The 16,060-nt window shown below is 41.7% G+C and overlaps 1 protein-coding gene across 2 annotated transcripts in view; it reads left to right on the top strand.

Annotated features, from left to right (window-relative positions):
• Positions 1 to 16,060, top strand: part of DNMBP (dynamin binding protein) — a 190,485-nt gene that overhangs the window by 105,463 nt on the left and 68,962 nt on the right. Inside the window, exon 1 of one of the 2 annotated variants that reach the window (XM_089683369.1) lies at positions 9,021 to 10,695. The exons of the other annotated variant lie outside the window; for it this stretch is intronic. Within the exon in view, the coding sequence (XP_089539495.1) occupies positions 9,207 to 10,695 (1,489 nt within the window). The 5' untranslated portion in view covers positions 9,021 to 9,206. Of the gene's footprint in view, positions 1 to 9,020; positions 10,696 to 16,060 lie in introns of those variants that run through there. 2 annotated transcript variants of the gene reach the window in all.

Genomic DNA, 16,060 nt, shown 5'->3' with positions numbered 1-16,060 from the left:
ACCTGAGGCCAGTCACTTCACAAAGTATACAACCACTTTAAGACATTGTCATAGTTTTTTAGTTTTGATTTAAAGATTGGGTTTTACTGCAGGGAATATCATGTCTTCGGTTGCTTTGTGATACATCATCACTCACGAAGACCCAGGAAGTGGCCTATGTGATCCTTGGGACGGATATTTCTGATGAGCAGAGTTATTCTTCTGATTTTGTGAGTGTATTACTATTATAATTAAACCTTGTTTGGGCTATGTTTGATGTTCCCTATCCATGTTTATGAAATGGGATGCTGATCCATGACAGCTATGAATGCCTATATGCAACCTACATGGGAGTGTTTGATCCTGTGAGCGGAGACCAGTATGAACCTATTGAGATGGGTCCAACTTACTGAAAGGTGACTTTGGAATCAAGCTTGTTTGACTATATATATATTTTGTATGAGAGTCCGCTAGCTCTGGTAAGCGTGCATGGTTTTTATATGGTGGTGGACAACTTAGAGATTTCATGGATCACGGAGTGCCATTTTTAAATATGCCAGGTCCCTCATGAGGACTTTTTAATATTGGATTATCACTGCGATGTGCACACACTTAAACTCTACTCATCGTTTTGTATGTTTCATTTTAATTTTATGGCAACTTATTATTTATGTATATCAGTTCATATATATAATTTTATATTTCTATGGTTCATGTTTTAGCATCATATGTAGCACTGCACTGCTCATTATATACACTTTGGGTCAATTGTGTCAGTTGATTTCCCTTTCTTTTTATAGTGGCTTTGTGATTCTGAAAATAATGGAATCAAAAGTTTGTTTCCTCCAAATTGTCACATGTATGGTCAGTTTGTGTACCACTGTAATGAGCATATACAGTGCCTTGAAAAAGTATTCATAACCCTTGGAATTTCCCACATTTTCTCATGATACAACCAAAAATGTAAATGTATTTTATTGGGATTTTATGTGATAGACCAACACAAAGTGACACATAATTGTGAAGTGGAAGGAAAATGAGAAATGGTTTTCAGCATTTTTTACAAATAAATAAGGTCTCAGATAAGCATTTATTGGGGGGGGGGGCTATTCAAATTCCTAATTCCTGGAATCAAGTTGATTGAGCAGAAGCTCACAAGAGAGAGAAGGAATTTGAAGGAAGGGGAGAGAGTGTCTAACTGTCCTATGGTGGTTTGAGTCTGTATCTTGCTCACTGGGAAGAACCTGGTGGATATCGGAAGGAGGCAACTGATGATCCTGCGGCTGTGTGGGTACATGACCCCAGTGCTGGAAAGTTAGTGACTATGTGTAGCTTTTGATCTCTGTGAGAAGTCACAGTCACCGTCAGCACTAGAGATTCTGTGGGACATTTTTGGTTCAGTTCAGCAAGATAGCTAGAGTCCTCCTCAAAGTGTTCAGTTCCTCAGTTGAAAAAAATGCTAAACATGGCAAAAATGCGTGTGAATGCAGTACAGTGATTATCACTTGGAAATTTCTTCATTTGATTGGCCAGAGGATTTTCCATTGACATGAACAAATGCCCAAGCGCTAAACGTGGCTAGCGTTTAGATGCGTTTATATGCATTTTTGCCATGCTTGGTGTTTTTTGGCCAAAACATTCTTCTCCTGAATGTTATTCTTCTGTGTTCAGGAGAGGAACGGTTAACTGCCCCGAAACTCTGCTGCTTCTAAACTCTGGTAACAGCCCATGTGTACATGGACACGTAGGAGTTGACTAACTAAAGGTAAGTAGGCTGTGCACCTGCAAGTACACTTGCTTTAGATCCAAGAGGTAGAAATGAGGTGAAGCTCTTCTGATTTCTTTCATCCAATAATGTGCAAGTAAAAATGCTGTTTTTATTTTCCTTGCATGTTTCAGTGCACTTCCAAGTGCACAGCCTATTTGCCTTTAATAAATCAACTCCTCAGGCTTTTACTGAGTTGAGTTCAGGGACTTTGGGAAAAAAAATGCCAGAAGCTCCTAAACTCACGTATAGGAGGCCAATGTTCCAATAAAAACCCATATAAAAGACATGCCTAGACTATTCTTTTGAGCCAGTGGAAGAGTGAAGGAAATGCTGTGTGCTGGGCTGTGCGTGCTTTAACTGGGGGGAACAGAGTCAGTTTCAACAGTGGCTCCTTAGGGAGTGCTGTACACTTGGGTTTCATAAAGCCCCGATTGGGAGAGGCTGACTAAATCCTTCAGCCCAGGTTCACACTGATGCGGTACGGTACATCACATATGATTCGCACAGGAACTGCACTGCATCCCTGTGCAAATCACATGCGATTTCTGTGCAGTGCAGTTTGAGTCATACATTTTGTATGGCTCAAATCTCACCACATCCGCACCAAAATAGCGCAGGAGCCTTTTTTTTTTTCTCTGCACCAGAATCGGATCGCATGGGTATTCACTCCCATGCAATCCAATTCTGCTTATCGCACCGCGTTTTGCGAACCATTGACCTAAAATACACATATGCAGCAGTTCGCATGAATGGGGGGGACTATTATGATGCAGTGCTAAAATCGCGGGCTCAAAGTTTATTTTATATAGGCTTAATGTTTACTGTATTCAACTTATAAATTGGTTCCCTGCGGCCTTCCATGTGTGGCGTGGTGGGGGTATCCGGTGCGGCGTGGCATGTTCTGTTTCCTTCTGACGGGACGCCTATGAACACATGGGTGCAGACCTACTGTGGTGTCACACGCATGCCATATTAAGGTAGCATATTTCCGGTGACCACTAGTTTCATCGGAAATATCTAGGATTCTGGATGGACTGAGATTAGATATGTGACCAGGCCACTACTTTACTCTTGCCAGTCAGATATGCAAGCCCACCAGTGTCCTAGCCATTCGCTTTCCTCCTTATGTTCTTGCAGAGATAAGCTTGTTCGGTCTGTACTGGAAACCAATAATCTATATATTTTCTGTATGGCTCGCCTCCAGCCCTGGTTCCCTATGTCCGCCCTCTAGACATCTATGCCACTGACTTACCATCTCCACTAGCACTACTCTCCCTCATATTCAAGCTATGGTCCTGAAGAAGCCAAATGCATAGGCGAAACGCATTGTCCGTATTTTGAAATATATGTTTGTAGTCACTATGTGCTGAGTGGTTATCCTTTACTATACTTGGGGGGGGGAGGGCTTTTTGCTCAACTTGATGTGCTTTGTTCTTATCTTTGAAGAGTGTATTTTGTAATATGGGTCCTATTATGGACATATGATTCTTTTATGTCAATAAATGGATACATGTATTTTGTGTGGTCTCTTACTGTGCCCAAAGACTGCAATGTCTTTCCGTACTTAGCGGTTCAGTCCTTTTTCTTATAAATTGGTAAGTTTTAAAAAGCGATCTTGATTATGCGTACTCATTATCACAGAAGGTTTCAGATAGTGTCCTTTGCTTTGGAGATGTACAGATTGATGGAAACAGATACCATCCTGTCTATTTGTTACATGTTTCCTGAAACCCCATTCATCCATGGACAATCCACATTAGCATTCTATAACTTGTCAACAAAGTGGAGGAAAGTGCTTCGTTTGTAAATGAAGCTTTCTCTGTTATCGTTAACTATTTATTAGTGCTAATGCCTCATTAACACCGGCCTAATCTGTATAAACGCGGCTGAACCTAAAGCATCTGAACAAAAGAAAATGTAATCTGGGAGGCATAAGGTCTCCTTCACATCTGTGCTGAAGCCCACTAACCTGCAGATTGGCTAGAGCCGCCAGGTAATGTGTGTTGGCCAGGGGCGGAATGACAACTCATGGGGCCCCCGGGCAATAGGGGATCATGGGGCCCCTGTGTCCTTGCCTAAACTCAAAAAAGCCTATGAAAAAGGTACCAGGGGCATCTCATGGGGCCCCCTACTGACCCCGGGCCCTTGGGCAGTGCCCGAGTTTCCAAATGGTTAGTCTGCCCCTGGTTCTGGCAGCCCTGACTATGGGGACGCAGTGGTTGTACGGCTGCTACAGCAGCTGGGGAATGTGTGTATATTTGACAAGATGTCTGTCAAGTGGAAGCGATCAGGCAGCTATAAAGGCAAAATATTGTCCCTGTCAAACACCTCTGAAAAGCGTTCAATCGCACGTCGCTTTTCAGTGGAGCAGGAAGCACTGCTGATCATATGAAAGAGCCAAAATTGTGAGCTTCTGGCTATAATGGCAACCTATAAAATACCATGCGCTATGATCTGTCAAAAATAGAGCGCACATCACAACTCCTGTCTGTACATAGCCAAAAGCCTGATCCCGAAATATCAGAAAGCTCCTAGGCCCCCGTCCATAGCGGGATGGATACTGTGAGTTGAAAAGATATATCTAATGTCCTTGAAAAGCAAACTATAAAACATATTACAAAATCAGCAAACTGGTTCAATTTTGAAGACTCTGCACCCTATAGACAGTTCCAGGCCTTGTACTACAATGGTGTATTGGGCCAGAAGGAGCACCAAACAGACATTCTTAGGTCCAAAAGTATTTTTTTTATTTCATAAATGACAGCAGGAAAGGACACAAGGTATCCAACATGTTTCAGGAGCCAAATAATTCCCCCCTTCATCAGGGTTTTAGCATTTGTCTGAATGTTTTTAGGACTCAACCCGGGTTCATGCACAATTCATGCGAACCGCTGCGGGTGTGTATGTTACGTTAACAACACCCTGAAATCAGTTTGCAAAATGCGGTGCGATGTGCAAAATCGGATCGCATGGGTGTGAATACCCATGCAAACCGATTCTAGTGTGGGCAAAAAAAAGGGTCCTGCACCTTTTTGGTTCGGATGCAGTGCTATTTGTACCATACAAGATGTATGGCTCAAATCACACCTTACTGAATTTGCACGGGATTGCGGTGCGGTCCCTGTGCGAATCCCATGTGATATGTCGCACTGCAGAAGTGTTAACCCAGGCTCAGAGTAATGGTGTCTGTACTTAGTGATCTGATGGAATGATTCTTCACAGAATCGGACAATATGATCAAATCTAAAAATTATCAAAAAGGCACATACTGTGACATCAATTGATTTGGGTAAAACCAATCAATTTTAAATAAATTGAATCAATCTTTCTGGACAGGAAATCTGATCGTAGGATAGTCGATAGATCAATGTGACTGTTAAGTGTATGGCGCATCAACAATATTTTTGATCTTAAGATTGTATTTTTTTTTCCCTGACAGTACATCAATCAACAGTAGGATCACATACACAATCTCTCTGTATATGGCCACCATAAAGCTCCTGGATGCAGTGGGGAAAATAATTATTTGATCCCCTGCAGATTTTGTAAGTTTGCCCACTTACAAAGAAATGAAGGGTCATAATTTTTATCATAGATGTATGTTAAATGACAGAGACAGAATATGAACCAAAAATCCAGAAAAAACACATGATACAAATGTTATAAATTTGGGTTGCAGCTCAGCGAGTAAAATAAGTATTTGATCCCCAAGCAAAACATGGCATAGTACTTGGTGGAGAAACCCTTACTGGCAAGCACAACGGTAAGACGTTTCTTGTAGTTGGTTGCCAGGTTTGCACACATCTCAGGAGGGATTTTGGTCCACTCTTCTTTACAGATCTTCTCTAAATCCTTAAAGGATAAGTTCACCTTTTAGACAAAAATAAAAAATGCACATTTTTTTGCTGGTAACAAAATGTGTATTTATTATTTTTGTCTACAGGAGCCTGGAAAGCATTGCACAAGAGATCAACAGAACGCTGGTGCCATGCAGGTCTCCTGCAGACCTGTCAGAATATCTGCTTGCCGTACGGGATGTTCTGTCAAGCAGATATTCTGACAGGAAGCTTCAATGAACTACCATGGCGCTCCACAGCGCCGTGCTAGTTCATTGAAAACTACAAGCCGACAGCCGCCAAGGCTGTCAGGACTTGCAGTTCATTCATTCATGGAAATCCATGAATGAATGATGCAGCCGTGTGGGCGGAGCCCCCCACGGCCGAGCTGTTTTCAAATTTGACTGATAGTACAGGGAGACTTCTGCCCATACTATCTGTCAGATGGGGAGGGGGGGCCACAGGTGACAGCTGCAGCTATGGGAAAATGTTACATGTTCCACCCTGAAAACGGGTGTAACATGTTCCCAAAGGTGAACTTATCCTTTAAGGTTTCTTGGTTGTTGCTTGGCAACTCGAAGTTTCAGCTCCCTCCATACATTTTCTACAGGATTAAAGTCTGAAGACCATGACCTTAATGTTCTTCTTCTTGAGCCACTCCTTTGTTGCCTTGGTGGTATGTTTTGGGTCATTGTTATGCTGGAAGACCCATCCACACCCCATCTTCAGTGTTCTGACTGAGGGAAGAAAGTTGTCATCTAAGATTTTACAATACATGGCCCCGTCCATTGGCCGCTCAATACAGCAAAGTTGGCCTGTACCTTTAGCAGAGAAACGGTCCCAAAGCATAATGTTCCCACCTCTGTGTTTGACTGTAGGGTTGGTGTTCTTAGGGTTATAGTCAGCATTTTTCTTCCTCCAAACACAGTGAGTTGAGGTAATTCCAAAGCGCTCAATTTTGTTCTCATCTGACCATAGCACTTTCTCCCAATCCTTATCTGAATCATTTAGATGTTCATTGGCAAACTTCAGATAAGCCTGTATATGTGCCTTGTGGGCACTGTAGGATTTAAATCCATGGTGGTGTATTGTGCTATGAATGGTTTGTTTGGTGACTCTGGTCCCAACTGTCTTGAGATCATTCACAAGCTCCTCCTGTGTAATTCTGGGCTGATCCGTCACTTTCCTCATGATCATCCTTACCCCATGAGGCGGAATCTTGCATGGAGCGCCAGATCGACGGCGATTTGATGGTTATTTTGTTTTTTTTCCATTTGCGAATAATCGCTCCAACATTTGTCTCCTCACCAAGCTTCTTGCTGATGGTCTTATAGCCCATATGTGCCAGGTCTACAGTCTTGTCCCTGATGTCCTTTGACAGCTCTTTGGTCTCTTTTGCGCATGATGGTGAGATTGGATTGGAAGAAAGAGATTCTGTGGACAGGTGTCTTTTATACACATAAAGAGCTGTCATTAGAAGCACCTTCCTAAATGACAGGACTAATCTATGTACCACATGAGCACATAGCCAGTCTGTGGAAGCCAGAATTATTGTTTATTGGTAGGGGATCAAATACTTATTTTACTCAATGAACTGCAACTCAATTTATAACATTTGTATCATGTTTTTTTTTTTTCTAGATTTTTGCTTGATATTCCATCTCTGTCATTTAAAGTACACCTATGATAAACATTATAGACCATTTCTTTGTACAAAATCTGCATGGGATCAAATAATTATTTTCCCCACTGTATACCAATCTAAACTAAAAGGTTTTTGCTGCCTACCGTTCCCGCTGGTGTTATGCACAATTCATTCTCATCCAGCATTGTCCTACTGTGATCCTCCATGCTTCTGTCATACACCAGGTCCCCTGCCACCATCTTTGTTGCTGACATCATGAGGAATTGACTGCCTTTTCCTGGTTCAGACAGTTGATCACTGATGATATGCCACCAGGTCTGCCCTCCTCTGGCCCTTGCATGGAACCTAAAGCATCCTGGCAAATGTGATATGCCAGGAGGCTTCTTAGTGGAGGAGACCTCATAGTCACCTAGGTGAAAATGGTGGCTGAGGGTCAAGTTGAACTAAAAAAAGGTAAACAACAAAACTTTTGCATTACATTGGAGGATCGGAGTACCATAATGCCTAGTTCACCTGCTGTGTGATGTGTCTGCATTAAGAACTTCTTATGCTATTAGTTGGGGATACCTGCCCAGCACCTCACTGTTTTAGGATTTTTTTGTATTACAAAAGCACATGTGGAATAAGCCATTAACAGCAATACATACGAGAAGGCCTGCCGAACGCAGGACATAAAATATCAGGTGACTTCACTAATAGCACATTATTTTTATGCCCCTTCCTCTCCTCTTGTAATTCCATGTCTTTGTATCTATATATACAAAGTTTGAAGGTTTGTTCTCTATTGTTCTTATGGGATGTTCAATTCTATGGTTCTTCTACATAATTCAAAAATGTAAATAGTCCCAGTATGTTGTAAAACTCATAAAAACTTTATTGTATTGTCACTAATACTGTAAATGTTCCTGATGTCAGTTTTTTCATTTATATGAAAAAATGCCATGAAAACCTTATTGAGAATCATCTTCTGTCTTCGGCTTGACCTTGATTATTGCACATACTGTAGCATTGACTGGGTTCACGGGTCCCTTCCATCAGAGCAGTAGTGTCTGGTTCCCTTCAAATTTTCCCAACTATGGTTTATGTAAAAACTGTTCTTCCCTTGTTTTAACCATGTGAGAAACCACCGCATTTACTATTAGATGTCTAATTCTTCAGACATTCTTCACTGCCTGCCGATCGCAATCGCACCGCATTACATAAACTGTTCAATTAAATTGGTGCATTACATTGTCAGTTTCACATTCCGCTGTTAAAACTCACATGATGACATTCATTAGTTATTTTATCATTGCACCTCTTTTATAGCTGTGGCGTTATTTATACGCTATCTACTATATATGATTTGGGCATTTTGTTTTACATTTTTTATTTTGAACAAATTAATCTTTTTGTGCAAGGTCAGCTACTTTAATATTTGTTTTTTTTGCTGGTTACTTTGTTTTGGTTCATGGCTTGTCAGGATTACATTTGTTTTACTTAATTAACCCCATTCTTCACATGCCAGAACCTATAGTCTCTCTCTCTCTCTCTCTCTCTCTCTCTCCCTGCGTTTAACATAACAAAGCCACTGAGCCTGTTCTGCAAGTTGGGAAGGCCAGCCTTTACATGCAAATGATGAAGACTTCCACCAATCAACCTCAAGGACCATCAAGTGTCTCTGGCTACTAATTAATTCCGGAATCAGGTGGGAGAGGCTGGTCTTATCCTTTGATTGGCTTGTTTGAGAAAGGAGAAAAAAAAAAAAGTGTGGCTTTGAGTTTCAGTGTGCACGGAGAGCATAGGGAGTGTCTACAGGTATGCAAGGAACCAAAGAGTTGGAACTTTGTGCAGAGAGAGAATAGACAGCTCAATGGATAATCCTGTTCTACAGTGTGGATTTTGTTTTTGGCCAGCGACATTCGGACTGGTCTGTGAACAATGGACTTGTAACCGTAGCATTCCAGACCAGTGCTGGTAGGAGGTGAGGAGAGTAAGAATGAGTGCGTTACAGCATGAGTATTATCGGACTGCAAAAAATGGGTCTGCAGTTCCTCGCCAAGACTCCTGGGAATATGAAGACTATCAGGACACTGGAAGACGGAGCTACTATGAAGAAGAAAAGTTGTACAGATTGCAAAGGTACGCTGAAGAGCACAAAAGATTGCCCATGAGAGGAGAACAATATTATGAAACCCAGAGGAATGACAGAGTTCCCAGAGGCTACAGAGTGTCTGACGAGAAGTACGATCAGTACAGAAGACAACTAGATGAGGATTGTTTTGGTAAGAGGAACACTGATAGATATTATGAGAACTGGGATTCTATTGGTGGATACCCTGTAAAATATGGAGATGATGGTGGTCGATATGCAGACCGGAGGGCATCTCGTGATGGCCTTGATGACTATGGACCCTCCTATGATTATAGAGAAAGTGACCTCCGCAACACGAGAAACTGTGACGTTTATTACTATGAAGACCTCATGAATGATGATGACTATTATCGTGAATATCACCGCAGACAACTTGAACGATATTATGAGAGAGAAATGGTACCAACTAGCAACAAGGCACATCGCCCATTAGAAAAGAGATATTCAGACCAGGATGTCAGGGATTGTCGAACTGGACCATACATTGATCGTAGAGGAATGGACTATGACCAAAGGGATTATGGAAAGGGGAAATACTGTCCTTCCAGAGACGAGGATGTAAGAACTTCTAGATACCCTGAAACTTCTAAAAGTAGAAGTCACCCTACTGAGAAAGACTTTGTAGATTATAGAAGGGTAAAGGATAAAGCAGAATCTGGGCAAAGAAAGCCTAACACAAGGCGGTATGACTTCTTGCCTTTGGATTGTGATGCTATTGATGAGGTTGACAACCTTGGGCCTTTAGATCAATATAATCAAGACAGAAAGCATGATCACAGTCAATTTTTAGATTCTGAGGCTGAACCTCCTAGTTCTTGTAAGCGATTGGCTTATGATTTTGACTATAATCCCCCTGATGGAATTGACTTGTATCTTGATAGTGATAATATTGATGACAAACAAATTTACAAAGAGCAAACACACAGAGGAGATAGTCGTCATTGTGATAGTTTTCAAGATACCATCAGGTCCTCTAAAGGAATGGGCAGGAATGAACAATTCAAAAGCTCTAGGGAGCATCGGAGGACAAGCTATGATGACAATTGTAGACCAGATAGGAAGGATGAATATTACCAGGATTCTGATGGTTCTCAAAATATGGATTCAAGAAACAGACCCAGCAAAGATAGGCAGGTGGATGGAGGCTTTTCTAGTAATTCTAATTCAGAGGAGTCTGGTTCATCTAGGCAACAAAATCATGATCAGCAGGTCCAAAAAAGGGCTGAGAAGGCCCCTAACATTGACTCCATGAAACGAAATAGTATCTATCGCAGGACAGCGCCTAGCAGCCTTCGGCATTCGGAATTTGTGCAAAATCGGAAGAAAAAGCAAGGTAAAATTTTCATTATATCAGAGGAGATAAATAATAAGCTATCCTAAGTCTGTGTCTATAAAAAGTGGTCTTAATCCTTATTAGGGATAATTGATACATGAAAGTACACGTCTTGAGAGCAATATGGGGGCTGCCATTGCTGAACTCTGAACATGCTATTTTAGTGGCACTGCTTGTTATTGGAGATAAATCAGAATTCCTTTTTCATGTTTTTTTTGGGTCAGTGACTTAAATACTAAAGCCAAACATCAGTAGGCAAACCAATCGATAATCATTCTCTGAAGGGGGTCATTAATGGTAACCCACAAAATTTCATTCATGAAAGGTTTCCTTTGGTGTAAATGTTTATTCAGCAATATCTAAAACTTCTCTAAATGGGCACCTATAGCAGTAAACTCTATAATCTATCATTTAGTTTTACAGTGTGATGTTTTTTTTCTTGCCACTGGCTCTATCAGGTCATGTCATGTGTAAAGATCCTACAATGTGGTTTTACTGGTTTATTGGGTATATCTTGCTCTGCAGAAGGTGTGTATAGAGAGTATGAGTTGTCCGCAGACATCTCAGGTGTACTAAAGTTCTTTTAAGAGTTTACTAAACAGTATGAATGTTGACAGTGCGGAAGAACTGGCCAAATGAAAGCAACGTCTATTGTATTCGGCTGTTCTGTACTTTGTGGGCAGGCCAAGTCATACAGTCGTCTCATTTCATAGTACTAAGGTGTATCCTTCCACAACGGAGGCCATGTGTGGGCAGGGACAACATTTCAGAGAACACAGCCTTCAGCTATAAGTTCACTGTTAACAAAGAAGCATTAAGGCACTTAGATCTTGGTTTACTGAAGCTGAATGCCTGTTTGTAGGTGACAGGTACCCTATCATATATATATATATATATATATATATATATATATACACTTAGATCAAACGTGAAAATGCAGCCTTAACGTATATCTAAATTCAACCAAAAAATAAATAAATAAAAAAAGTAAATTACTGGAGCTTTCCAGTCCTGCGATGTGGTGGCTTCATCTGTTTAATTTTTTCAGTTTTTTTCCTTTTATCTTGCCAGTAACACACATTCTGCCCTAAGGGTGACAACACTCACCCTACTGTATTTATGGAGGAACAGCGTTGTCACCTAGGGACGGAAGTACAGAACATGGGGGGGGGGGGGGTATATTGATAACTGATAGGAGTGTAGCACAGGCCTTGATCACAAAGCTATGAGCTCTCAAGGTGTCTGGCAGGATAAATACGTATTTTTTGCACTTATTGAACAAATAGAACACAACACATTCAGTGGTATATTTAAAAGACAAGGATCAAATAAGAGAAGTTCTTTGTTAGGGTTTACATACACCTTGAAGAAAGGCTATTGTGCATTTTCAAGGGGAAAAAGTGTGATCTAGGCTGGTCATACACATAGATTTCTCTTTCAACCCACTGGATTGAACAAGACCTGCTGGCTTTTTTATTCTGACAGCTGGCACCTGAGGCTGTCAGAATAGCTGAGCAGTGACTACCGCAGATTGGCTGCAGTCACCGTTTGGCCCACTCCTTCAGTTACCTAGCTGAAGTTTGTCGAACCAGGTGATGTCAACTGGGCCACCAACAGCCCAAGTTTGAGCCATGCATGGCCAGCTTTAGGATGCATTCACATCTGTGAATACACCCTGTCATCAGTTACATGTGAGAACCCCAGTTGGGGGTTCCCGTGACTAGCTGTGAGTAGGCAGCGCCATTGAAAGCAATGGGAGGCTGCCAGATCTCGCAGTTTATTGTGCCCACTCACATGTATCACTCGAGCAGAGATCACATGCAAGTGATTGGCCCTGGATGCATTGCATCATTCACTTTAAGGCATTTTAGAACAACAATGCAGTGATAACATTCTTCACGCGAAACATTGTGGAAAAAATGCACGTTACATGCATTTTCCGGCATGTTAGGTGCCATATTGAGACAGAAAACATGCGACTCATATGTGAGAATCTCTATGTTGAGCTTTGAAGCACTTCATGAAAGGTGCTTCAATTCACTCAAGTGTGAACTGATCTTTAGTGTCTGCTGGAGTTTTCTGGCATGCTGGAAATTACACGTCATTCAGTGTTCTTGATCAAGTTTTGATTAATTTTCCCAGATTGAAATTAAATGTCCTTTTAGATCAGAAAACAGTTGCACAATTTGACATATTTGGAAGGGTTTTGCTCTTGGCTATCATTATTTGTATGAACAGAACTTGGGTCTATTATAGATATCTTAGTGTCTTTGTATAGCCACCAAAATTGTATTTGTTGCTTTTTCTATGTCCTGCTCTGGTTTAGAGCTATGGCTGGAGCTATTCTTGGTGCTTAGTGAATGTAAATAGTAATCCCTCATACCCTTCCCCCACCAAACTCCTACGTTCCCCTCGGTTTCACCTCTGCCCCTTCCTTCCCAGGGCCTGGCATTTTTCCCTGGCATACTCCTCCCCCCATGTCAAACTTTCTTTATCATGGCAGTGTGGAGCTATGGAGATGTCAACTTGCGTCATGCACTGTTTGTTGAAGGGCTTGTCCAAAGGACTTTAGCTGATTGCCGAATCCTAAGCAGAGGAAAAGTCTACAGCAGCTGAAAATCATGTGTGCTGCTTTGTAAGACATTACCGGGAGGGATCTGCATAAAACACTTGTTACCTCTGTCCTAGCAATCCCTCACGGTAATGATAATTGTATTTTTATTCAAACAGTATAGATGTCCACTAAGGTCCACTACTTTAGATTTTATTTAAAGTCTTGTCATGTCTGTAGGATTTATCCTTTAAACTTTTTGTCCAAAGAGGAACCCCGACACTATCAAATCTCTTCAGTTTCTGCATCTCAAGCTGACCATTGACTGTACAATGTCTGTAAATCCTACTTATACACTACATTCAATACATATTCAATTAGTTGTTGGCAAATCTAAACATTTTGTACAGTGAGACTGTAATGTGTGTGTGACTAGTCTGTTGATATTCACATCCCATGAATTTCTCTTCAACGATGGTTGACAAACATATTTTTTGGGAAGGTAGGATATAGTATTTACCACCATTGATAGGCCTCGAAAAGAATATTGTATATGTGGAAAGTCATTCTGGGGCCAGATAGGAAGACTGTATGGCAGGCAGCCCATTGGTGTGAAAAGACAGCTGATGTGGCTGTTAGCTGGACAAGGAGAGCATCTTCTGTGTATGGTGGCTGGGGGATATCTGCTGACCGAGAACACTTAGGAAGAATAACAGTTATGCATGTTGGAGAACCCTGCTCAAAACAATGCAGTTCTTCAATGAGATAAGAGGTGGTAGTCTTTGTGGCACTGCGCCCCCCTACTCCCCATGTTTCCCCATTCACATAAGCTTGATAGTTCGGCAGAGCTAACCTTGCATGTTTTTTGAGAGTTCTGCAAATGCTCAAAAGATGTGTTGCCCTAAGGTGGATGATCACTTCCACACATCCAACCTAAGACAGCCATTTCCAGACAGAGTTTTGTGGAACCCTAGAGTTCCTCCAGAAGTTGCTAGGGGTTCCTTTAGTTGTGGCTGATTGACTTCCCATTTGATGCGCCTGCATAGTCCCGGGGTCAGCACCACTTGGTAGACCCAGTTGCATGAAGCCAAGGATCTTTTAGCTGTCCATAGGGGTCATATTATGACCACCACTTCAAGGGTTGCATTCTTTCTACTGACCATCAATGTAAGGAGCATTTTTTTTCACTGACCACCAATTAATTGGTTTTAACAAGGGTTCCCCCAAGACCTGACGATTATTTCAAGGGTTCCTCTGTGGTAAGAAGGTTGAGAAAGGCTGACCTAATGCCAAACATTAGACAATAGAGGGTCTACCCACAGACTTTTCTGTTTGCTGCAAACTCTATAAAAATGAAATACTTGGCTTGGGTGAGCATGCATGGTTTTGTTTTCGATAGAGGAGTGGGGGCTTCTGCCAGACACACCTTGTGCCAGCATGTCTAGAGGGAAACCGTAGTGCTACTTCCAACAGTAATGACCATGATTTCTTCCAATGTCTTTCTGATGTTGCCCATACAAATAGATTTCCATCTTACATCCATGGGTGCATTTTACCACAGCTTACAGAAAGGCAGATCTATTGATGCGTTGCAAATTTGTAGGTTCGTTCTCTGATCACTATTTAGTAGTCATAGACCGGTAAATCTCTCACCAAGATTGTATAGGAGCAACCTCCCACCTTTGGGGAAAGATCACTCCTCTGCATCAAGCACACATTCCTCCCAACTTCGTAATGCAGCAAAGCAGCCAATTCTTTCTGTTGTCACAAGGAGAATTATTGATTAACCAGAATACTTTTCAAATCCTTGTGTGCAAGCTCTTGAGGACCCTATTGCTATTTGTCTAGACCTGACTGATGCTAGAGACATTAGGTTCTGCCATATGGCCTGCTTCTACTTTGTCACATAGCTAAAGTAACATTGAAAATACTAGATATCTATAATCTCTCCTGGCAGTTCTGCTACCTGCAGTGTAGCCTGTACAACCGGAGAACTGTTACGGGTTTCACCTTAATTTTCAACTCCACCCTGACAAAACACTGCAGTGAAATTTTTATTACTTTTTTTTTTTCTTAATGCTAAGAGGAGTCAAGGGCTTCAGAATGGCTTCCAACTAAGCAGTGCTGCTTTACCAGTTTCTGTCTCATAAACTATAGAACAGCAGGGAGCTCCATAAATTGGCTTTCGCTCCCAGCAGGGAAGTTTCTACAGAGACCAGTTACTGCTGAATCAGTAACACTATGCTAGAATTCTGCCATGTGAACTATCAACTGTTACTATATTTTTCGTTACATTTCTTGTATATTAGAGTCTATTTACTAATCCTGTTTTCAAAGGAAGCATTAGGAACCAGTTTCTTGTGACGTAAAAGATTGGAATTAGTTTGTATTTTAAGACTTGAATTCACTAGCACAGGGAGCTACAGTGTACATTATGTGTATTAATTAAAAGGGAAGTACTGGTTTTGAAAAAAAAACAAACATACATACTCACCTAGTTGGATGCAGCATCAATCCAATGCTGAATCTGTCCCCTGCCACCTCTACACCAAGAACTGGGTGACCAAACACCGCTGATCACTCAGTTCTCTTCAGTGAGCAGAGAGGCAGTAACAGTCAGTCACTGGCTCTCTGCTCTCCCCTCCAACAACCACTGGAGCACCGGGCTGTGGATGGGGGCAGGAGTGGCTGTCTCAGGCTCTCAGCAGAACCCTGAGAGGCTGAGCCAGCTGCTGGTCAGGCATCTGGTTGGATCCTGACAACAAAGTTGGGATCCCTCCAGAGACTGGACTGGCTGAGTGATGTCAGACGACA

Source organism: Staurois parvus, unplaced genomic scaffold, assembly GCF_062004578.1.
Source record: "Staurois parvus isolate SC_StPar_1 unplaced genomic scaffold, SC_StPar_1.0 ptg000307l, whole genome shotgun sequence".
Classification (NCBI taxonomy): Eukaryota; Metazoa; Chordata; class Amphibia; order Anura; family Ranidae; genus Staurois; species Staurois parvus.
Note: the sequence above shows the minus strand (reverse complement) of the source record. Positions and strands in the feature narration are given on the sequence as shown.